Below are 24805 nucleotides of genomic sequence, written 5' to 3'. Positions count from 1 at the left end.
AAAGACGTTCACTTTGTCGAGCCTTCGTTTCGGCAGCGATATTCTTCGTCACAATATGTTTTTATAAAATTTTGTCCATCCATCGCGCTTATTTGGTTTTTCGTTACTAAAAGTCTGCTCAGATCTGATTACTTATTAGCAGTTCTCGCGGGTTCGTCACTTCACGCACACAGAGTAGCTCCGTCCCAATGCCGTCGCGCGGACCTAGCCGTTTTCTTTCTCTATATTTCATCCTTTTCAAACCAAACTCGAACCCTTACATCAAAACCGCTGGTCGCCGGTTCTCCTCCGACCAACAGCGGCTATTTGTTCCCGGTAACCCCCATATTAAGTGGCCTCCACTTCCCCATCCACCCTGCTCTCCAACAACACAAAACCCTATCCCTAGCGCCGACCCCGACCCCAACTCTTCACTCAGCGACTTCTCCACCATTTCTGACCTTCTTACAGACCCTAGCATCTCTCCCGGTATACCGCTCGAGGCTGCATTAGACCGTACAGGGATTGAACCGAACCCGCGTCTTGTACAGGCCATACTCGATCGTTTTGATCATTCCCCCAGATTACTGCACACACTCTTTGTTTGGGCGAAGAAGCAGCCTGGGTTTAGATCCTCTGAGACGCTTTTCAACTCAGTGATCAACGTGCTAGGGAAATCTAAGAAGTTCGATTCCGCGTGGTCGCTGGTCCTTGATCGGATTGGTGGAGATGAGAAACCGCCCGCTTTCGTTTCTGGGGACACTTTTGCGATTATGATCAGACGCTACGCTCGCGCAGGTATATACATAATACAATATGCTATTGAATTTGCAAGTAATTTGACTATGAAATTTGGATTTGCTGATTTTTCAAACTGGAAAAACTGGAAATTCTGGAATTTTATTGTTATCCGAATGGGGACATCTGGATTTTCATTTTTCAAGGCTTCTGTTGGTGATATTTGATATATGGACCTGAAACTATGACTGCTAGATTTGTGATCCTAATATTATGCTAAACTTCTGTAGGTTTGACTCAACCTGCAATCCGGACATTTGAATTTGCTCGTAATTTAGACCCAATTCGTGACTCGGATTCAGAGATGAGTTTGTTTGAGGTTTTGTTGGATTCCCTCTGCAAGGAAGGCCACGTGAAGGTAGCTTCAGAATATTTAGATCAGAAAAGGAAGTTGGATCCAAATTGGGCTCCGTCGGTACGCGTCTATAATATACTGTTGAATGGATGGTTTCGCTCGAGGAAGCTCAAACAGGCAGAGCGGCTTTGGGAGGAGATGAAAATGGATGATGTGAAACCAAATGTTGTGACATATGGTACTCTTGTGGAAGGGTACTGTCGGATGCGTCGTGCTAAAATGGCAATTGAGTTGGTGCATGAGATGAGACGGGAGGGAATTGAGCCAAATGCTATCGTTTATAATCCCATAATTGATGCACTAGGGGAAGCCGGGCAGTTTGAGGATGCAATGCGGATGTTGGAGCGGTTTTTGGTTTTAGAATCAGGGCCAACTATCTCGACATACAATTCTCTGGTGAAGGGTTTTTGTAAGGCAGGAGATCTTGTAGGGGCTAGTGAGATCCTTAAGATGATGATATGTAGAGGCTTCATCCCGACTGCTACAACCTATAACTATTTCTTTAGGTATTTCTCTAAACATGGGCTGATTCAGGAGGGTATGAACCTTTATACCAAAATGACCGAATCTGGTTATGCACCTGATCGGCTTACTTTCCATCTTTTGATGAAAATGTTGTGCGAGGAGGAGAGATTAGACTTGGCAGTTCAAGTTAGCAAGGAAATGAGAGCTAGGGGATGTGATATGGACTTAGCAACAAGCACAATGTTGGTTCATTTGCTTTGCAAAATGCATAGATTGGAGGAGGCCTTTGCAGAGTTTGAGGATATGATTCGAAGAGGTGTTATTCCTCAGTATCTTACTTTCCAGAGAATAAAAAATGAACTAAAGAGACAAGGAATGAATGAAATGGCACAGAGACTATGGGACATGATGTCTTCTGTCCCTCATTCAATGAACTTGCCGAATACATATCGCAGGGATGGAGATGCATCACGTGCAAGGAGAACATCTGTAATCCAGAAAGCTGAAGCAATGTCTGAGTTGCTAAAGACTTCTAAAGATCCCAGGGAGCTTGTTAAGTGGCGTGGTTCATCCAAGAATGTTGAATTGAATGCAAACAAGTTGATAGAAGATATCAAGAAAGAGCTGACAAGACATGAATCTCCAGGTACTTAAAATCAAGAGCCAGCAAAAGAAGTAAATGGCTCTTTAATTGCACATGCAATAGGATGAGCTTAGATATTGAATTGGGAAGACAAAAAGCTTAGATTTCAGCCTGTGCAGCAATCTGATAGATGGCTGAAATCAAGCCGCTCAAATCAATACTGAACCCATCAGCACGTGCAGGCTGATTTGTGGGGGATAAAGTTGAAGAAAAAGCAGGATCTGAGTTGGATGCCATGAAAGGTGAAAACGGGAAGGTGAGTTGTATTGTGGATTATTAAATCAAGTTTTTGTAGGAATATAATATGCAAGATATTTTTGGCTTTGAAATGGAGTTGGAGTGTTTTTTATGTTGCAATCACTTCCACCATTTCTTCTTTCACCAAAGATGGCTTGGGCATCGGTTCCTCTGTTTTCTTGGTTGTTAAGAGTTCTGACCAGTCTCTGCTGAAAAGCTATCTGATTCGTGTTCTTGTGGAAGCCAGCCTTACAAATATTGGGTCTCAAACGTGCCAAGGCAAGGATGTGATTCAAGAAGCGATGATGAAACTGTAATTTCCCTTGTAAATCAAGCAGACATTAGTTTTGATGGGACTCCAGGCCTATCAACAGTTGCTAAGAAGGGATTGAGGGTGCTACCTTCGGATTAAATTGCTTCACTGACATGTTTCTTGCTAGCCTTGGTCATACTAATGATATATACATAGCGAGGCAAATTATTAAGAGGAACGATTCTTTTGTGGAATCCTGCCTAGACTATATATATGGTTAGACCTCCTATTCTTTATATGCTTTTGTTGCCTTGAAATTGCCTGTTCTTTAGCCTTTCTTTCCAATTCTTGGTAGTACCTGAATTTGCTTCCTAGTCTTACTTTAGTGGGGTGGGGGATAAGGAAAGTTCAAAGGAAAGAACAAAGGATGTTGTTATTTCTTGTCTTGGTACCTCAGATTAACAAAATTAATTTTTTTATTAAAAAAATCAGGTCACATCTAAGAGGTTGACAGGACCAAATTTGTCTGGAGTTTTGAAACGCGTAGTATGGAATTGGACGGAAGGCACAATTGTCTTACCATGAGAAAGCATCAGGAAACAGTTGGGGGTGAACCTTTACCCTGTGGAGTCGAGCAATAGGCAATACGTTATTATTATGCTTTTTGACTAATAAATAGTGGTGAGCAGCAGTGTGTTTATGCATATCAAATTGTCTTTAGAAATTGCAAGGCTTTTTCCTGGGTGATAATCTTTTACCGGACCAATTCTAATCAACATAAAGTTGACCTTTGCTTTGCGTATTGTTGATGACACTCTTTTCTGTTTAAATCATTGGAGAAAACATGGCGTGCACGAGGGGAATGGAATGTGATCCAATGAGAGATAAGAGGTTGATGAAACTTGTATGGGTCCACATCTGGGGGTTGTAAGAGACAACCACTGCTAACTATTCTGATTATACTTCTCGTTTTCAAGTCGTTACGTTCCTGGCTAATGTATTCTGATTATACTTCACAGTTGGTTTCATCTAATGAATATTGTGGTATTGGAGATTGACGATGGACGCGACTTGAATCCACGTGAGTTGGACCAAATTTGCTAAACGTGGACAGTGTGACCGGAGAAATATTGGGTTTATAGACTGTATAGGAAAACTTACGAGGTGCAGTCCGCAAGACTGAAGTTTACTTTATAGGGATGAGTCTGAAGGGTCTCGCCTTGAAAAGTTTCCCGACAAAAATATATATATATAGAGTTTATAAAACTCATGAATTAATGTCATTTGTTGTGATAGTAAAATTTATTTTTATTATAAAAGAAATTTAACGAATTATAATAAATCAGGTGTTTGTTATTTCCCCATCACCCCCTTATATTAGTGGCCATTATATTTGATTTTAGTAGACAATTATCATCTCTCTGAGAATAATTTATGAGTAAATTTAGAGAATAAAAAATTTAGTTTTAAATAGAAAATACTTCAATCATAAATGGATTTTATAAATATAAACTTACAAATTTGATATAATTTTTATTATAAAAAAATAAATTTAACAGATTTTATAAAAACTATTCAATTAATCAATTTATAAATTTATTTTATATATATAACAGTTCTTGTTTTAAATATAATGGAGTTCTTTAAAAAATATATATATATATATATAATGGAGTTAGAAGATCATACACGTGAGCACGAAAACCCACGCCCAAACATTTAAATGCCTATTCTATATTCTCAGAACAAAACAAAACAACCGAACACTAATAAGAGAGAGAGAGAGACAGAGAATGAAAGACAGGAGAACCTTTTGCTTTTTAATTTATTATCCTTAATTTTTATTGTTCTCTGTCTCTCTCTCAAGAAAAGCCTGATTCTCTCTGCTTCTCTCTCTATCTTAGCCTTTATTTATTTATCTTTTAAGAAAAATTAAAAATCGTGCTCTTTTCTATCTCTGGCTTTCTGGTTTCTCTCTCTATAGAAGAGAAGTTATGCAGGAGAATAATATGGGGATGAAGAAGCAATGGCCATACAAGTAATGGCTCAGCAGCCCACTATGCCCAACAATGCCAGTACCAACGCTAGTAGTAACAGTTCGAGCCAAACCCAACAACCTCAATTAGCTAAGACAATGTTCCATGACTTTCTGGGCATGAAGAAGACCACCGATTCCCACATGGGTCTTGCCCCCAAAGCCGCGGAGTCGCCTTCTGCCTCCGCATCTCTAGGCGCTTCCTCTGGTGGTGGCCGTGTCCTCATCTCCACCACTTCTGATTTGGGTTCCGGTGAGTCACTCATACTCTCTCCGCTTCCCTCTGCTCTTTGTCGGTTAGTGGCTGCTTTTTTAATTTCAACTACTGTCTGGTTTCACGTCCTTTGTAGTTTCCGATGGTTTTGTTTTGGCTTTCTTGATTTTGATTGGCAAAAACTTTTTTTTTTCCACTCTTGTTTACTAAAATCCGGGGACTTTAAGAAATTTCTGTGTCTCAGTAGTTTCATGGGTTATTAGATTAATATTTGGAGACATACTGTGTGCTTGTGTGTGTCCTTGTAATAAATTGAATAGTCTTGGTTTTCATCAGGTGATGTTAGAAACTCTCTCTCTCTCTCTCTCTCTCTCTCTCTCTCTCTCTCTCTCTCTCTCGTCATAATGGGGTGGGTGTCTTTGTTATGGGTTAGGCCTAGTGAAGTCAGTAAGGGCTTAGTTGCTTTCTAGGTCATCGCCCTCTCTGCGTTATTTGCACGGGTATTTTTGTATCCGTTACACCTTTTCACTTTTTCTTTTTTTTTCCCTTTCTTTATGGCTTTATGTTTAAACTTCTTCCTTTGTGATTACGCGTATTAAATTTTGTATCTAGTGCTTGGTGTTTCGCTTTTAATGTGGTTTCGTACGTTTCTTTACTTCTTTTTGCTAGGAAAATGATAGTATGACTACCAAATATGCTCACTCATATATATATATATTATTTAATTTTTTTCTTAATGGTTAAATAAGTGACTATTAGTAAATTTTTATAGTTTTTTTTTATTAATGGTTGATGATGTTTAAAAAATGATTAAAGAAAAATAAAAAAACTCATATATACTAGTGTGTACATTTGGTGGGTACATTTGGTAGTCACCCTAACATTGTCCATCTAATTAAGCATCTAGTTATGCTCCTTACTTGTCTTCCTTTCCAATTTGGGATTTTGCACATCTAAATCAAAGTTTCCTCATAAATTTTTGTAGAAAGACAGGTTGGAAATCATCTCGAAGGGATTCCATTCTATGGTCCAAGGAGTGATATTACTGGGCCTGAGATAAGTAACAGAATAGCAGGAAGTAAGCGAAGTCATCCCGATTCTGCTTTTACGGGGTCATTTAGGGATGGGATCATAAACTTGGATCATGATTCGCTTGAGAACTCACATTTGATTAAGGTGTGAAAGTATAATGGTTTTTGTTTCTCTATTCTCAAAACAAGCCACTAAATTCCATGTGTGGATTGGTGTTCTCTAATATTGTTACCATGTTCTACTGCAGTTACTCCGAAATGGAGCTGAGGGGGAGCGACGTAGAAGGTCCAATGATGATGAAGTGTTATTTGCTCTGCAGCCACTAAGGCCAACTTCTGCTTCTCTTGTGTCTCAGCCTCCCACTGGAAGTAGAGCTGATGCTAGTGTCTCCAAATGGGATCGGTCTACTTCTATGAATGCTGGCGTTGCAGTAAAATATCCCCCGCGTGGGGGTCAATTTGCACCTATCCTGCATCAGGTACCTTCAAACAGATTCAGGGACACCACTGCCGGTCCCTCATGTATCTCGCACTCAGCTGCTGATGAGGGATCTAGAACTGGAAAGAAAGGCCCTGGAATTTTGAGTTCCATTAATGCCATTAGTGGTGCCCCTGAAAGAAACTCACCTGGAGTACTTCCAAGTGGCAGCAGACAGAAGTCCGGGACTACTGTGTTAGAGCCAGAATCTTCTGCTCCTCCAGGGTAATTGAAAATACTGTCGATTCTCAGCTCTATATCTCATTTACATTTTTCATTTTAAGAGGGGACTACACCACACCAGGGATAGGGGAAGAAGTATACTTGATGTTATGTATTCGCATATGCTGTGTTTGCAGCCGATTTGGGCCAACACCTGCTAGTCGACAGATGACGATATTTTATGGCGGTCAAGCTCATGTTTTCGATGATGTCCATCCCAACAAGGTTTGTATTCTTGTTCTCTACCAGTGGCGGAGGCATCTTTGTTTGATGTTAATTGTTTTCTACCATATCTACTGTCAGGTAGATGAATAAGCTTTTTAGCATGTCATTCTATAGTCTCTTAGTTGAATAATCTTATGGTGATTGCTTGACCTAAATTGGGTATGCTGGTAAATTATTTGGGAAATTACATAGTTGATTAGTATTAAATTGGCTTTTCACAATTGCCTGCCACTTTCTGGAAAAATTGCCTGATTTATAAAACACGAGACATATTCATGTGCCTTTTCCCCAGCTGTACTCTCCTATAATGATATTGATGTGCTATTCACAGTGCTTGTAGAGGATTGATAAAAACGCTTAGAACTCACAAAACCTCATGGATCATACCATATTTAAAATTTTTGGGAAAGCTAGTTGGAAGATTTTAATTTTTGGGAATCTTCATTGCGATGCCACCTGAAGGCGGCGGACTTCCCCTCCGGTAATCAGAAATCGCCAGCGAAGCTAACAAAGGAGGAGTTAGCTCCGAAGGTGTCTCACAGCTTGGCGACAGAGCTAGGGGTGGAACTTCCACCACCTTCAAGTATTTTTCTCCCTCTATGGAGTGAACAGAACGCGGGGAGGGGGGAAGGTGTTGGTGGTCTTGCGAGCTTCTCAGAGCTGCACAGTGAGGTCGCCTTGGTGGGGGATAGCGGGAAAGGGGGCCCAGACGACTAGGCAAGTGAGGACCTGTTCTTATCTGAGTCAGCAAGTGAGGATCAAGGGTTTAGTGACCTTGGAGGGGTAGTAGGTTTTGTGCTTGGGGAAGAAAACGAAAACATGGAGGAGTAGAGGGAGTGCAGGGTGCAGAAACCTATCCCCTTGAATTGTTTGCATCCAGATCCAGCCTATGTTTCAAATTGGGTGTTTCAAACAATAAACAATATAAAGGACATGGTGGGACTGAAGTGTGAAGGGTACGAGGAGCAATTCATGGCGTTATTCACAGCCATTGAAGTGGGTCATCAACAACAAAGGAAAATTGATTCTAAGAAACAGCGTGAACTCAAGAGGCTAACTTGGTCCATGAATTCTGAAAGTAGCTCTAGTTGGGACAGGTCTAAAGGAAAGGGGCTGGCCTTGTCCAATAAATGAAACCAAAAATCCTTTCGTGGAATGTCCGTGGTCTTAACGATGCTGGTAAGTGTCTTCAAATAAGAAACTTATTGCATGGGTGGAAGGCTAACATTGTTTGTTTACAGGAGACGAAGCTGAAAGTTATTACCACAAAAATAATACGAAGTCTATGGAGCTATATACATGTAGATTGGGTGTATTTGGCAGTTAATGGAGCCCAGGAGGAGTGCTGGTGATGTGGGACCAAAGGGTGGTGGAAAAAAGGAAGGAGTTCATAGGCCTATTCTCGGTAGCATGTTCCTTTAGGAATGTGTTAGATGGTTATTTGTGGGCTTTTGCAAGTGTATATGGCCCTAACTCAGACAATGACTGAAGATTATTGTGGGATGAATTAGCTGGCTTACACAGCTGGTGGGATCTCCCATGATGCATTGGTGGTGATTTTAATGTTACAAGATTTACAAGCGAGTATTTTGGGAATAGAAGAATGCTTTCAACAATGTCTGAATTCTCAGAATGCATCTTTGAGCTGAACCTAGTGGACTTACCACTAGTGGGAGGTAGTTGTATGTGGGCCAATAATTAGACGTGGTCTCAACTAGATAAATTCTTAATTTTCCCTGAGTGGAAAATTCATTATCTAGAGGTATGGCAAAAAAGATTGCCACGTTTGTGCTCGGACCATTGGCCTATTATGTCGGATTGCGGAGGGATCCAAAGAAGGCGCCGTGGCTGAAATAAGAAGGCTTTGTGGATAGGGTCGGACAATGGTAGTCTTCTTACCAAATACAGGGTACTCCTAGTTTCATATTTGCCAGAAAACTTGAAGCAAGGACTTGAAGGACTTGAAACTAGGGTACTCCTAGTTTCAAATACAAGGACTTGAAGCAAGACTTAAAACTATGGAATATGCAATCTTTTGGCAACATCGGGGAACTCAAGAAAACCAAGCAAGGGGATATTCACGAGCTAGAAAGGCTACAAGAGTCGAGGCCTTTGAACCAGGAGGAAGTAGCCCAAAAGTTAGTGTTGATTGCAGATCTCGAGAGGATCATCCTACTAGAAGAGATCTCGTGGAGACAGAAGTCAAGACCGTTATAGTTGAAGGAAGGTGACCGTAGCACTAAGTTTTTTCACAGGGTAGCTAATTCTCACGAGATCTAATAATATTGAGATGCTGAAGATTGATGGGGCAAAATGCAAGGATGAGCAGGTGATTAACAATCATGTGGTTGGTTTTTTTGAACAGCTTCTTTCCTAGTAGGAGGGTGGGCCTATGGCTGCAAACTGTTTGGAGAGGCCATTTGAGGAGGTGGAGGTGTTAGAAGTGGTAAGGAAAATGGCTATAGACAAGGCACCGGGTCCTGATGGGTTCTCTATGGGTTTCTTCCAAACATACTGGGAGGTATTAAAGGATGACCTTATGAAGGTATTCCAGGAGTTCTATTCGTTTGGAAAGTTTGAGAAATGCCTAAACGTCACTTTTCTTGCTTTGATATCAAAAAGGGTGGGGGTGGAGGATATTAAGGATTTTTGACCCATTAGCCTAATCAATGGGGTTTACAAGATTCTCTCTAAGGTACTCGCGAATCGCCTTAGTAAGGCTGTGGGAAAGATAATCTCAAAGCCTCAAAATGCCTTCGTAAAGGATAGATAGATTTTAGATGCAATGCTCATTGCTAACGAATGTTTGGACACTAGATTGAAAGCTGGATATTCAGAGATTATATTCAAGTTAGACATGGAGAAGGCATATGACCATGTTAACTAGGACTTTCTTATTGATATTCTAGGGAAGTGTGGTTTTGGGGAGAGATGGCGTTCTTGGATCCGTTGGTGTATATCTATGGTGAAATTCTCAGTTCTAATGAACGGAAGCCCAACGGGTTTTTTCAATAACACTCGAGGTCTAAGACAAGGAAATCCGCTGTTCCCGTTACTCTTCGTCATTGTGATGGAGGCTTTGAGTAGAATGATCTCAGTCCTGGTTGCAAATGGGCGATTGACCGGTTACTCAATTGGTCCCTCGAGAGGGGGTAGTATTAACATTTCCCATTTATTGTTTGCAGATGACACTCTTATTTTTTGCGAGGCGGACCAAATCCAGGTTCGAGTACTGAATATACTCCTACTTTGCTTCGAGGTAGTCTAAGGGTTGAAAGTGAACCTGTACAAATTAGAGATGGTGCCTATCGGAGATGTTCTACGTTTAAGACAGTTGGCCAATACTCTGGGGTGCAAGATTGCCTCACTCTCTATGAATTATCTGGGTCTTCCGTTGGGGGCCCCCTCGAGAGCGACTGCTCTTTGGGATACAGTGATTAAGAGAGTAGAGCATCGATTAGCAGGGTGGAAGCGAATATATCTGTCAAAAGGGGGAAGGACTACACTAATCAAGAATACCTTATCTAATCTTCCGACTTATTTCCTATTCCAGCAAGGGTGGCACTTCGAATCGAGAAACTTCAAAGGGACTTTTTGTGGGGTGGAATGGGCGAGGAGTTCAAGTTTCATCTAGTTGGGTGGGAGAAGGTGTGTAGGCCTCTTTCGAATGGTGGGTTGAGCATTAGAAACTTGAGAACCTTTAATCGGGCATTACTTGAAAAATGGTTATGGAGATACCATAGAGAACCAAAAGTTCTTTGGAAGTTGATGATTGAGATTAAGTACGGTGGATTATGGGGTGGATGGTGTACTAAGGAAGTGAGAGGGGCGCGTGGTGTGGGATTGTGGAAATATATTAGGCAAGATTGGGGGGTCTTCTCTCGGCTCACCAAGCTCCGTTTAGGAGAGGGGAACATGATCAAAGTTTGGTACGACACATGGTGTGGTAATTGTGCGCTTAAGGAACTATTCCCGACTTTGTTCAGGGTTGCAAGTGCCAAAGAAGCATCAGTGGCAGAGGTCATGGTGTTAGTGGGGGAGCAAATCCAATGGAACATCAACTTTAGTAGGGCGGCACAAGATTGGGAGATGGATAGTTTTGAAGCCTTTTTCAGTTTGTTGTATTCAACCAGACCAAGCAACCAGCCCCTTAGACTTATTGTGGTGGATACCCTCAAGTAAAGGCATGTTTTCGGTACACGCATTTTACAAGTCTCTAACACAAGCGCATCCTTCTCAGTTTCCATGGAAAAGGTTGTGGAAACACAAGGCGCGTCTCAAAGCGGCCTTCTTTGTGTGGACTGCTACTTTGGACAAGATCCTCACAACGGACAATCTAAGAAAACAAAGGTTGATCATTTTAGATTGGTGTTGTATGTGCAGAAAGGAGGAAGAATCTGTGGATCATCTGCTACTACACTGTGAAGTAGCTCGAGGGTTATGGAACGAGGTTTTTAGTAGACTAGACTTGGGTTGGATTGGGTTATGTCGGAGACAATAGTGGCGACACTAGTTAGTTGGACTGATCTAAGAGGCAACAACCAGATTAAGGCTTTTATGGAAGATGATTCCGATTTGTATCATGTGATGTGTGTGGCAGGAGCGCAATGAACGGATGTTTGAGGACAAAGAGAGATCGATGGAGGAGCTGAAAGCTTTCTATTTTAGAACTCTTTGTACTTGGGCCATTGCCGTTAATTTTAATGGCCAAGATTTACATGACTACCTTATTTCTATTGCTCCTACGTAGTTAGGACATTCTTTGTACTGAACGTGGCTTTTGCCTATTCTTTTATTAATATACTTCTTACTTTTCTCAAAAATCTTCTTCTTCTTCTTCTTCTTTTTCCCCGAATTGCTTCTTAGGTTTTCTAGTAATAATTTTGTCAAAATTCTTTTATAAATCTATACTTACGAAATTTACTGCCACGGTTAATTCCTAAATTTGGTAATCTGCATGCAGTAGCAGAAATACACAACTATAAGTTGCAATGCAAAATCTTTTGAGAGTTACTGGAAACCTATTTAGAGCTATTCTCAAAATGGTTAACACAAATGCCTGATAGAAAAACTCTGTTGGCTAGCATTTAGGTTCATAAATTGCAAAAACTTTTATGAACTGTTCACATTCTTGTTATGGTTTCCGAAAGATCTAAGATTACCTCACTCATGGACTGGTATGATATTCAGAGATTTGAATTAATGTTTTACTAAATTGAAAAAAACTTTTCTGTTTTAAAAAAGCTTTAGTGATATGAACCGACCATCAAGAAACAAGTCTTTGGTGCTGAAGTAACATGATGTCCATGTTGCTTCTTCAATTAAACCTAAGCCAGTGTCAAATCAGTTTAGGATACTTATTTGTTGGTCTTTCTTGCTGGTAAGTTCTGTAGGTCTTTTATTGGATTTGTGTCATAAATTGCATAGGACATGTACTAGCTTGTTTTGATGAAAAAAGTGGGTTGCATTTACTTTTAATAAGTTCCCAGGTGTCAAATGAACAAACCTTTCAATATCTCAGCATGGTAGTGTACCATGAAAGCTTGGGAGTCACTTGCTAGGTATACATTACTTGTGTCAAATTGGAACATCTTCTTTACACCATAAGCTCTTGGCCTTCTGACGTAAACTTCATTTACCAGATTCCCATGTTGCTGCTAGAGAATTCGTGTGCAGATCATTTTTTTTTTTAAATTAATTGTAGAGAAGATCATGATATTCATATGCCAATTATCATGCCTAAATATTTTTCCAAAAGCATTCGGTGCTTGCAAAATGTCAGCAAGCTCAAATATTGAAGTACAGGCAATATGTTTATGCACACTTGTTGAATTCTTGATTTGTTCACTCCTACATTGCTAGATTATCCTTAGGAAAGTCTTGATGAGGCATTTCCACTCATCATGTTTGTTGTGGTATTTGTTTTGGGCCTCCATTGGTCAAAGTTTATCATGCTTTTTCTTGAATTGGCATTCTCTGTCCTGGAATAATGTATCCTCTTTTCTGTATTTCTCAGCATAAGTTGGCCTAGTTTGCTATTTGTGATATATTGATGTTGAACATCAAGGATCTTGTGGCAAATTCAGAAGAAAGTGGATTTGCTAAACAAAATACAATAGAACCTTCTTGAGTTTTCAGGAGGATTTAAATATGCTCTACCACATAAAGTCCTTGAATAATACTTACTTCATAGAGAATTTGCAATAGTTAAAACTAGCAAAACATAGTTAAAACTAGCAAAACTAAACAGGAACATTTGAATTGTACAAGTATTTGAAATTTGTTCTTGGTTTCCTAATGGTGGTTTGGCAGTCCTAACATCATCAGATTTTATTAATTATCAAAAAAAAAAAACATCATCAGATTTTATGCAGTCTAGTACCTGAAAAAATTAAATATACATGAGAAGTCACTATCATTATCTGCTTCACAATATATTTCAGGCAGACATTATAATGGCCTTAGCTGGATCAAATGGAGGATCTTGGTCGACAAACTACTCTCCTAAATCTGTTAGGGCAGGTGGTGAAAGTAACATGCCTGGTAGAGACAGTGAAACGGGTACAGCAATTAACATGGCCCTTTTGCGGGAGTTTCGTGGGAGGTTATCTGCCACCGGCATTTCAAATCATGGAGTTGGCTCCGGTGATCAAATATCTACACCATCAGGTGACCCACTAATCTACTTAATATGTTGTTTGAGGTGCTTTGTTCACACTGGTGCGCATGGTTGCGTTAATTCTGCCCTGTACTGCATGTGAACTCAGTCTATCATTAGGAAATAAATAATTTACAGATGGGGGAGGTTTCCAATTCTGGACTAAATAAAATGTGTAGCGGCAATGATTGATCCAAAAGTTTAAACTTGTGGGTTTGGACCCGACAGTATTTTATTAACTACTTATATCTGATGTGATTTAAACACTCGCACTTCAGCCTATACTTTAACTTATCACCTCCCAAAATACATCATTTTAATATTCCTGCCACGATTCTTTATTTTTTTCCTTCTTTTTTTGATTAAGAATCCTATGAGTAATCTTTGTTATGATGGCCATAAGGATTTCTTACTGTGGATATGAATCACACACATGCTCCTCTTTTTGTCATCTGGCCAATACACTAATTGTTGCCAAAAAACTGTTCGTTGTAGGGGGTCATCAAGGCAGCATTACAGCAAAAGATCGAAGTAACCCTGTTCAAGCGGCAGAAGCTAATCCGGAGGCAAAAAGAGAGATGTGATGCTAATTCTGGAATAGGTGTTATTATTATTATTATTATTATTTAAATTTAATCCATACAGGTTAGGGTAATCGAGCTTTTCCTTACTCTGGTTTCTTTCGGGATTCTACATTTTTCTTCTTTGGTTGTGGGATGGGGCTTTCCTTGTTTATAGGGAGGGACCCAACAGAGCTATCAGATACAGCACTTGCCAATTTCTATGATATGCTTTTAGCTTGATGTCTCCTGCAAATCTTACTTACTGGATTACTTCTTTTGTTCCTGTCCTAGAACAGAGTATTTTTTATTTTTAAAATTTTCCCTTATTTTCCAAGCTACAACACGCCAAATACAGTATAATTAGTAATAATTGACTCTCCATCAGAGAAACCAAATGAGCCATTTCTTTGAGAATGGCCTATCAGACGAATAAATATCATTATCACTCTTCCAAGATGGCAGCGGATCAGAAATAGCTCCATTACAGGAAAGAAACATGAAAATTATTGGATTAGAGGTTAATGTTACAAACCAAAACAAAAGCTAGTGCAGCTAAGACTATATCTTTCTTAATAGGGTACACAATATTAGGAGCAGTCCACAAAGGAAGGGCTCATAACCCTTCTTCCAAGACAGCATTGAAAGAAATCCCAACTTAAGACAGCAAAAAGTAGGTACTGGAACAGACATAAGACACAATATTACAAGGTTAGTTTTTGGGGTGATATGTAGCTCAAAATGATCCAAAGGGAAAGATAAAATACGTGAGCAGATCAAGCAACCAAACATAGAAACTACAAGGATATATGATCTGCTGTGAATGAAAGGAAAACTAATCCTGTAATGCAAGTGTAGTTACTTGGAGACAATCGTATCACTTCCACAGCTTAACAAACTTGTCATGACTAGCTGATGCAACCAATCCCGTGACAGTTGACACAGCCAATGCAGCAATAAGTCCTTCATGAGCTGAAAGAGTCATCGTCTTGTTCTCAGCCATGTTCCAAAGCTCCAAAGACTGGTTGGAGCCATGCAAGTGAATCAGGTAAAATAAAGAAGTAACCAAGCCAGGGTTGGAACCCAAATTCCAATAAAATTAATAATAAAAAAATGGAAAAGTTTGACAAAAAAATACTCTAATATTCACTATAATTGACAATGTGGCGGCAACTTAATACCCTTGGTAGAAAGAATTGCATCAAAAAGAAAGAAGCAGATGCTTGCCTGATAACAGCCAATGACCAGCAATGAAGGATGTGTAGGATGAAAAACACAGGATTGGAATTTATTGCCATTAGAGCTGAGCTCGTGTAAACATTCTCCTTCACTCCCTGATCCAAAGGTCCAAACTCTAACAGAGTCTTCGCTGACAGAGGCTAAGAACTCACCAGAAGGGTCCCAGCACAGACAATTGATTTCCTTAGTATGTCCCTACATTTACAAACCCAAAATCCCAGGAAGAAGATTAGCTATGCCGCATTTCAGGAGGTGGAACAAAGGAGCACAAAGACAAGAATCTTAAAAAGCAAAAAAGCCAGGAAAAAGTTCAAGAATTTGTAAAAAAAATCAAATGATCAGAGCAGATTAAAATGATATATGGATGCAATATTTTATGTTTGACTGGAGATTCTGTCAGCACAAGAGATTTGAAGTGCAGGTTTTAAGAGAACTCCAATAATGAGCCATGCTGCATGGACAAAATAGTTATATTATTTGCAGGATCAAGCAGGACTTTGGTCTCTTCCGCAGCATTTATTTCACATCAGCTTATGGAATCCATACTGGGTCTAATTCAAAAATACTAAAAGACACTGTTAAATTGACCTGTAATGAATGCCGACACGCGTGTGTCTCCACATCCAGAATAGATACAACACTCTGTCCAGCTGCAGCAAGGTACCTTCCATGACGGGGTTGAAATCTCACTTGGGTCATACCACCCTATTAGATGTATAAAGTATTAGTATTCACAAAACCAAGAACCACATGGAAACCACCACTAGCCACTTTACTCGTACAAAAATAGGCCTTCAAATGAAGAATATTTAAAAGAACAATTAAATTGGTAAGTTATGGACTGAACCAGTGGGCAACCTACAGCCTCACCCTTTACCATGTTCTCATGTCAAAGAAGGTGCCATTTGAAGGAATGGTACATAAGATCCTACCTTAGACACTCTTGTGCAGCTGCCATTGTTAATACTCCAGTATCGTATCTCACCATTACCATCACAAGAGCAAAAGAGGTCATCCTTATTTGGGTGAAAGTCAAGCGACATAACAGCGGTAGAATGCCCCGTAAAGGTACGAAGTGAATAACCAGGCTGCATATAGCACATAAATAAAGTCACAAAAATATCTACTTCACTGGGGCATCACTATGAGAAGATAAAAAAGCAAATTATTAGTGAAAATATAGATTCAATCACCACAACACCCCAATAAAGAAAATTAAAATAGCACAAATGCGACAAAACCGCCAGATACAGAAAATACAGGATCATGCAGCCACTTAACAATTTTCCAGCATGCTGATCAACCCAGTGTCTTGTTAATACAGATGATGACAGAATCTACTGTATCCGTCTAAAATAAAAAAGTTAACATAGCATGCAACACAAGATCCAAGCTTTAAACAAGGTTTAATCTTTATGAAATTGTACACTGATAAGATCAGATATACACATGGGACCCTCACCATTGTTAGCCAGATTAAATGATTGGAAACACGATATCCTTTCATCCTTAAAACACAATCCAAAGCATCTATCTCAATAGATCAACTTAACTTCTTATATGGTAAAAGATTAAACTAGGTCAGAGTTTTCGGCCACATACCAAAGCACAAAGAGACTAGCAAAGGATATTGTATACCACCGCATGCTAATCAGTCTTAGGTGAATATCATCCGATTTTATTTTATTTTATTATATATATTTTTTTTTTTTCCTGAAACACCTCTTCACCAAAAGTGGGCATGTTCACAAGCCATACCCATGGGAGACAAAAATAAAAAATAAAAACGGAGCATATTCATAAGTAAACTTAGTTTTGATAATGAAACATCTATCCCGAGGATACAAAGAAAATAGCATGTCATTCAGGTAACTCACTTTATACACATTTAAACAAGAACATGACAAGGTAAATTACTCAAATGTACAGAGATTGATCCATGAAACATAAATTATGAGTTAAAAACTATTAGGGATCCGGAAAAAATTCCAACTAACATTATCAGCATCCCAAACCCTGACAGTTTTGTCATATGAAGATGTTGCAAGTCGTGGCATGCTCGGACTGAACCGGACATCAGTAATCATAGATGAATGTTCTTCAAGTGAGATTTTTGTCTTGAAAGAATCCGTGGACCACAATACAGCCTGTCACATAATCATCAAACAAAGAATTCCATATGCTCTTATCTAGAAAAGTAAATTAAGTGGAGAAAAAAATATTTTTAATTATTTTTTCAGTGGAAATTAATTTTTTTTTAATTTTTTTATCGGTAGAAATAAAATCATTTCTAAATTTAAAGAAAATTAGGCACATAATTCTCAATCCAACACGAGACATCATTTGGTTCTCTTACGCCAATAGTTTCCACTCACCTTCTTATCATAGCCACCGCTAGCAAGATATTTCCCATCTGATGAGAAGTGGCAACAGACAACTTTGCTCGTGCTTGCTCGAACAGAATGTACTTCTGTAAATGTGAACCCTACAGAAAAATTCAGGTAAATCATGATAAAAGCACCCCAATTTCAGATGAAACTTTAAATTCGCTTGCTGCCAACCATCGACTGGTGGATAAATCAGACAACACGATTTATTTCAAGACTAATCTCATGCTCGTCTCCATGAAAATTTGGAATTTACAAGTACCATTATGTCCTTTTTCTAGGAAAATAATTGAATCCTTGGCCCCCTACTTAAATAGTTTGCAAATTGTAACATCAGATTCAAGAAGATTTTGGTACTTAAAAAATCATAAAATTCATGATCAAGATAATATATGTATATAAATATACATGTCAACCACACCTCTGCTCATGTCCATACCACGACCCACAGCATCCCTTGGGTCAGTATCATCATGGGATAAAAAAGATTCAACATTATCCTCATCCTCTACAAAACGATCAATATCAGCCTGCAATTCAAGATCTTTATCATCCCACTGCCAAAAGGAATTCCAATGAGAATACAATTTAGAGAGTTTGGAGTTTCTCAATACAAAAACATAAAGTGTACACTCACCAATTGATTTGATGGTGATGTAAGGGTGCCAATAGTATCAGCAGCAAACATCATCAATGGCTTGGAAGAACCACCACTATGAGGCAAAGCAGGCATCGATATCACATCTCCAGGTGTATGTGTTGAAGGAGTTGAGGGTGCAGAACTTGGAGAGGGCCCTGCTGTGTTAGCAGTTCCTGAACTATTGGCAGGACCAGAAGATGACACTGGCTGCTTTCTTTTTCTCCCAGTCTGGTTTTTAGAAACCTTAAATTGCATTCAGGAAAAATATGTTAGGAACCTCCCAATCCTTTCATAGGATATTCACGTCAAAACTCAGGAATTCCATTGTTCAGTAATATAACTAATCCATCCTTCATTAAAATAAAAAAATAAAAAAAACTGCATTCCCCAAAAGTACGGCAGCACTATTATTCTCACCACATGAGAAACTTCCACCATATATTGATATTAACTAGCTATGGTGAATGGAAACAGCTTCAATTAAACAGAACCTTCAGGGAGAGATATATTGTAAAAAGGGTTTTTTTTTTTTTTTTTTTTTTTGTAAGTAATAAAAAGGGTAAGTACATAATTAGTCCCTGGGTATTACATCATTATCATTTTACTTCTCAGGAACTGATAGTGTTCCCTATTGAAAAGAGTGACACATCCAAAGATCAAAATGACAACATTATAAACCCAAGTAAAAAGATATGGTGTAAAACCCATAGACTGATTATATACTTAACCCTTGTAAAATTACATCACCGAAAGACATTCCATGAGAAAAACTAGGAAGGACTTCTATTCTTTCTACTTTTGAAAATACTAATGCTTACGACATTTGTAGTTTGAACAATTCAAATGTATCTTTGAGAGAGAGTTGCATACAAAGCTTATTGACAATGCATTTACTGCAGTTCCACACCATTACATTGAAGGGACAATAATACTACAAAGGACGAAACATGACTCATATTGGTGAAAGCCAAGTTACACCCAATTGAACGGGCGACTATAATCATACTAGTACATACAGGTCCCACACATGAGTGCACATGGCTTCCGACAGGGTCCTTCAAGTTGTTGTACATATGAACATGAAAGGATTCAAGTCCAAACAGAAATTTTATTATAAGTAGTTGAAAAAGTCCAAAACGATGTTGATATGGGCACAATATAGATAGTAACTTCCACAGTAGTGCATCTCTCAAAAATATTAGAAAAGAGTACCACACAGGGAGGAGATGATACCAAGTGCAAATATATCTCAAGCATATATTGCGAGAGGTGACATAAAATGGACTGACCTGATCAGTTCCTCGAAAGGAATTTGACATGCTGCCATCAGCAGTTACACTGCCAGCACCACCCATTTTATCTTGTTGGTGAAGATTGTGATTTGAACTCTGAGATTGCTGATTTGAAAGAGCATGCTGCTGAAGCTGCTGCTGCTGCTGCTGCTGCTGCTGAAGCTGCTGCTGCTGTTGTGGATTATTGTTCTGTTGCTGCTGTTGCTGTTGTACCTGAGCCATTTTCAACTACAAAATAGAAACTCTTAAAAACCAAAAGGCCATGATATTTAGGGCAATAGGGATACAGTAACATCTTTATGCAGGGCCCCCGAGGCAAGGTGGGGAACACAGCAACCACAGTAGCAACAACTGATGTAGGGAAAACAACTGCAGATGGAAGGATAATAGACAGTGAAAAGAACCTTAATCAGCATCTCTGTGTCTCCACGAGACAAAAGAGGGCCACCAGCTTGAAGAGGTGATCCAACATTGGGAACCACATCACCAACAGAATTTGAAAGGCCATCCTTTCCAAGACCCATGCCCCGGTTATTCAAAAGCATTCTGAGTCTTCTGCTTTCATCACTTGCAGATGGTGAGGTCAAGTTTTGCTGTGCAAGCAAAAGCTGTTGCTGGTGTTGAGGTGACATCATCTGAAGTTGATGAAAGGGCTGAGGTGCCTGTATAAAAGGCTTTTGTTGCGGAAGAAACCCATTGCGAAGCTGATCCAATCCCTAAACATTAAACTCTTACTTAAGACAACACCAAATGTTTTCTTGATAAGTGTATTTGTAAAGAACAGATATTTAAAAGTATTAGATATTTCATACCAAAAAGAAAGACATTAGTACTCATGAACTTAAAACGTCAATAAATAATTGCCAAAAATAGGAGTGGAAAAGAGGAGAAATTAAATCCACACTTGAAAAAAATAATAATAATAATAATAATCAAGCAAAGAAACTTACTGTGAGGGGCCATCCTTTTAGAGTCAAATTATTACTACCTTGATTTGACCCTGCAACAACAGGGCCTATAATGTTAGATGGCAGCAAGCATCTTTGTGATACTACTTACAAAATCCCATAAATTTTACAACTATCCATTTCCAAAATCTGTACAGTGCATCAGCCTTGTGTATTAAAAGAAACAAACACAAAGAATTTGAGATAAGTTTTCTTCTAATACTAATCATAACTCAAAAGAAAGATACGCTCTCCACAAAAGATGAAAGAAACCAAGCAAACAATACCAGGAATTCCTATCAATGATCCTTCAGGACCCGCAACTCTGGGATTTAAAACCGGATTAATCTCACTCTTTATATCCTGATTCCACAATAAGTCAGAACAGAAAGAATAAGAAAAGTCAGAACAGAAAGAATAAGTAGGTTGCCCAGATACCATACCGGCGTGGACCCCGGTAGTTGTTGATTGCGAGCTTGAATTTGTGGAGACATCCCACCAGCTGTACCATGCAACACTTGCCTGAAATTAAGAAGATTAAGATGCTAACATTATTCTCAAAAAAGACTCAGATGTTAAATCTTTCTTATTTGAACATCAAAAAATGGGATAGGGAATGATTCCATAAAATATTTCATAGAATTTTTTTTATTTGATAAGTAAGAAATAAATATTTCATAGAATTTGAAGGGGCAGACACATACAATCATTCAGATCCCTAAGACAAAGGAATCTTTGTCAAATATTTTCTTCTTTTTTTTATAAATAAACAAAAATGTTATAATCTTCTTACACAGTCAATGAAACGCAGGTCCCATTCAAATGTTAGGCACAAAATCTTCGATTTCATTTCCCATTGTACGTTAAGTTACACTTCTAGGGGGGAAGGCAAAATTACATTTCAGTAGCTCTATTTGCAATTTGATGTCTGAAGTTCTAATTTAAGAATTAACACCCAAAATTAGGTAATCTTATCAATATAGCACTTCATCTAGTTCCATCAAAGTTCGGGGGAGTGAAGATCCAAACTATTTCTGGTTGTTTTCTTCAACTTATCACCCCACCTCTCTGTACAAAATATCTCAACCCTACCCATCTTCCAAAACACCATGCCACCCCAAATCCACCAACATCCCTTCCTTACTCAGCTCTCTCCTCTCTAAAGTCTAAACCCATGTGAGCACCGCTCCAAGGAGTCCGCCCACCACCCATCTAGCATTAATGTGCCTAACCGTCTTTGTTCTGGCGGCAATCAATTAACACACCTTAAAGACATGGCCTTTGTTCATAGTAGAAAAAATCCTAGCTCTCCTAAAACCTACAGGAGGCTTAAGGAGCATTATGTATATCAAACCTTCAAAGAGAGAGTTCCCTACGTGCAAGTTAGTATTCTTCTGGTGCTAACGTGCTCCCTTGGGTTTTCCTGAGATCTCGTCAGGATTCTCAGCAATTCTTTCTTGGATTCTTTGAATTATTGTATTGATGATAGATTTCACATTGCAATCAGCCTCTCGCAGTGGAAGGAATGGATAAGAACTTAAGTTCTCAAGGTGAAGGTCAAAGAAGAGATGGTTTGGGGGGGGGGGGGGGGGGGGGGGGGGGGGGGGGGGGGACACTACCACAAGGTTCGGGGGTGGCTAATGTGGCTAGTTGTGTGGGTGTGAAGAGAGGAACAATAGAGAGGGCCTTGGTTGAGAGAAGGAGAGGGAGGAAGTGGAAGGAATTTTCTAGAAAATAAAAGGAAGTGCTACATGAACAATAAACCAAACTTTAAGATGTCAACTTTTGCATGGAGTTACGAGCCACCCCTTGGCGTTACAGCAAGGTGGAAAAAACAAAAAAGGAGTGCGTGGTAGGGGATCGTACAAACAATAATGCAAAGAAATACGACAGACGTGATGTACCTAAAATGGGGAGTGGGACTCTATCCTATGTCTGTTCAGAGGAAAGTAAGGTGCAGAGGGCTCTATTTAGTTTGAAAGAGGAAGTTATCGATGTAAAGGAGGAAATGGAATCACTAAGGAAGAAGATAGAAGAGCTAATCTCCAAAGTAGAGAAGGGCATGCGCTTGGGCTTGGGCCAAGGCCATCAATTTCTAAATACTACATTACCTAGTGGGCGGAAGCCATTTAGGCCTGTGAAAGGAAAGGCCAAGGTTGGGTTGGGCTAGAAAAGGCCCAAATCAAACTCATGGTTTGAAATGGAGGCTGAAACAGGCTGGGCCCTGTTTTTAAAACGGGTCAACCTCTGGGCCCGTAACACAGCCTGGTGGGAGGCTTGAGGAGACACCTGCTTCTGCATCTGGGCTCATGTTTGTGCTTGGGCCCATGGACCCACTTCCGATACACCAACCTGAGGAGACACCCACCTATGTGCCGATAACCCCTGTCTCTGATTCCAGCAGCACCTACGCTGGCCAATCTTTGTCTGTTCTTACAGAGCCACTGCAGATCTGCACGATGGTGCCTACGGAGCACATGGGTGAGACATCAGATCTCGTGGTGGCATAGACTTTGGCATTGACACTATCTAGGCTGCCTCCCATCACCATGGCGGCGAAGGATTTGGTCCTGGCGTTGAAGAAAGCTTCGGCATTGAGTTTTGAGATGACAAAGGCACCGAGAGTCTTTGAACACTGTGGGAAATCACAGAAACCATCGACGTAAAACTTCTAAGCTGGTTGCCAACTACCATTTCGTGCCATCTACTATTCCGATCAATGTTTTAAATACCGTACCGGATGTCGTACTGGTCAAGGCACTGAAACAAAATATTTCGGTACCGGTACCGTTTCGGGATAGTCGATATATGAATAAATTATATATATAAATATATATATTAATTATATTCCAAAATAATAGTCGATATATGAATAAATTATATATATTAATTATATTTCAAAATAATAGCTTATATATGAATAAATTATACATAAATACATATATATATAAATTATAAATAGTCTGATCTGAATTGGGGATCAAAAAATGAGCTTGTAGTTTGAAAAAAAAAATAAAGGCCAAAATACTGGCCGATATGTAAGCCGGTACAAGCTAAAATATTATCCGATACGGCTGGTATTTGGACCGATATGAAACAGGTAAAATTTATGTACCAGACCAATGGCCGGTATGGCATGTATCGGCCGGATACAGCCGGAACGGTACAAAATTTAAAACACTAGTTCCGATGCTTGAAAAAACCTATTCATCCAAGAAACAGCTATCTGTGGTTAATGGAAGTGTAGATTCAGTGGGTGAAATGGGGGAGGCCGAATTGGTTGGTACATTGGTTTTGTTTGAGGCTAATAAGAACGGGGAGGAAGAACCTATTCCTCTTAACTCTTTTCATCCCAACGTGTTAGATTGGGTTATCCAAAAAGCAATGGAAATTAAACATTGTATAGGGATTACATGCGAGGGTTTTGCAACTGAATTTATGGTTTTACTTACAGCCATAGAGGCCGGGATTGCACAATCCAAATCCAAGCTATCTCTTAATTTGGTTAAAAAGTGGGAAAGAGAACTCAAGAAGCTTACGTGGACAATAAAAGATGATGGTGGAGAGAAGAGCTCTAACCGGGAGCGTTGCAAGGGGAGGAGGGGTTAGATGGTTGCTCTATGAAGCCAAAAATAATATCATGGAACTTGAGGGGGCTGCATGAACTTAGTTAGCAGCTCCAAGTTAGAAATTTACTTCACCAATTGAAGGGGGATATTATTTGTGTACAGGAGACCAAGTTAAAAGCTATTACAAGACAACTAGTTCGCAGTTTATGGAGAGGGCAACACGTCCAGTGGTCTTACCTGCCATAAAAAGGAAGATCTGGTGGAGTCCTAATTATGTTTGATAAAGGGTGGTGGAAAAGGTGGAGGAATGTGTGGGTGACTTCACTGTCACATGTTCTTTTGCAAATCTAGACGACAACTTCAAATGGGCATTCGCTGGAATTTATGGCCCAAATATTGATTTGGAGAGAAGGCTATTGTGGGAAAAATTAGCGGGACTTCTTAGTTGGTGGGAGCTACCAAGTTGCATTGGGGGTGACTTTAACATAACTAGCTTTACAAGGGAAAGGTCGGGTGTATCCCACATCACTCCTGCCATGAGGGATTTTTCTTATTTCATTTCAGAACAGGAGCCTATG

The 24805-nt window shown here is 39.5% G+C and overlaps 3 protein-coding genes across 6 annotated transcripts in view; 2 read left to right on the top strand and 1 right to left on the bottom strand.

The window, feature by feature from the left end:
• Positions 1–17: 17 nt before the first annotated feature.
• Positions 18–2984, top strand: LOC122318468 (pentatricopeptide repeat-containing protein At5g11310, mitochondrial). Of its 2 annotated transcripts, XR_006244831.1 has the most exons (3): positions 18–777; positions 1008–2496; positions 2725–2984. XR_006244831.1 is itself a non-coding variant. In XM_043135839.1 (2 exons), the coding sequence occupies exons 1-2, from the start codon at positions 189–191 to the stop codon at positions 2249–2251; spliced, it is 1833 nt and encodes a 610-aa protein (XP_042991773.1). In that variant the 5' UTR covers positions 18–188; the 3' UTR covers positions 2252–2984. The 2 variants fall into 2 exon arrangements, 1 of the variants encoding a protein (XP_042991773.1); XM_043135839.1 differs by having other exon boundaries at positions 1008–2984.
• LOC122318469 (protein TIFY 8-like) lies at positions 2867–14409 on the top strand. Its single transcript, XM_043135840.1, has 7 exons — positions 2867–3006; positions 4715–5018; positions 5965–6155; positions 6259–6713; positions 6848–6935; positions 13379–13604; positions 14089–14409. The coding sequence occupies exons 2-7, from the start codon at positions 4757–4759 to the stop codon at positions 14175–14177; spliced, it is 1311 nt and encodes a 436-aa protein (XP_042991774.1). The 5' UTR covers positions 2867–3006; positions 4715–4756; the 3' UTR covers positions 14178–14409.
• Positions 14410–14637: 228 nt separating this feature from the next.
• The window catches only part of LOC122318467 (transcriptional corepressor LEUNIG-like), a 16491-nt gene continuing 6323 nt past the window's right edge, over positions 14638–24805 (bottom strand). The window contains exons 6-18 of one of the 3 annotated variants that reach the window (XM_043135837.1): positions 21102–21180; positions 20946–21021; positions 20662–20711; positions 20116–20427; positions 19709–19939; positions 18417–18647; positions 18201–18336; positions 17768–17877; positions 17390–17539; positions 16325–16480; positions 15981–16097; positions 15381–15587; positions 14638–15174 (exon numbers count right to left, since the gene is read on the bottom strand). In XM_043135837.1, coding sequence (XP_042991771.1) covers positions 15031–15174; positions 15381–15587; positions 15981–16097; positions 16325–16480; positions 17390–17539; positions 17768–17877; positions 18201–18336; positions 18417–18647; positions 19709–19939; positions 20116–20427; positions 20662–20711; positions 20946–21021; positions 21102–21180 — 1999 coding nt within the window. In that variant the 3' untranslated portion in view covers positions 14638–15030. Of the gene's footprint in view, positions 15175–15380; positions 15588–15980; positions 16098–16324; positions 16481–17389; positions 17540–17767; positions 17878–18200; positions 18337–18416; positions 18663–19708; positions 19940–20115; positions 20428–20661; positions 20712–20945; positions 21022–21101; positions 21181–24805 lie in introns of all 3 variants that reach the window. The other 2 variants (XM_043135836.1, XM_043135838.1) reach the window with 2 other exon arrangements.

This window comes from Carya illinoinensis, chromosome 8 (assembly GCF_018687715.1).
Source record: "Carya illinoinensis cultivar Pawnee chromosome 8, C.illinoinensisPawnee_v1, whole genome shotgun sequence".
Taxonomy (NCBI): domain Eukaryota; kingdom Viridiplantae; phylum Streptophyta; class Magnoliopsida; order Fagales; family Juglandaceae; genus Carya; species Carya illinoinensis.
The sequence above is the reverse complement of the archived record's forward strand: the minus strand, read 5'-3'. Positions and strand labels throughout refer to the sequence as shown.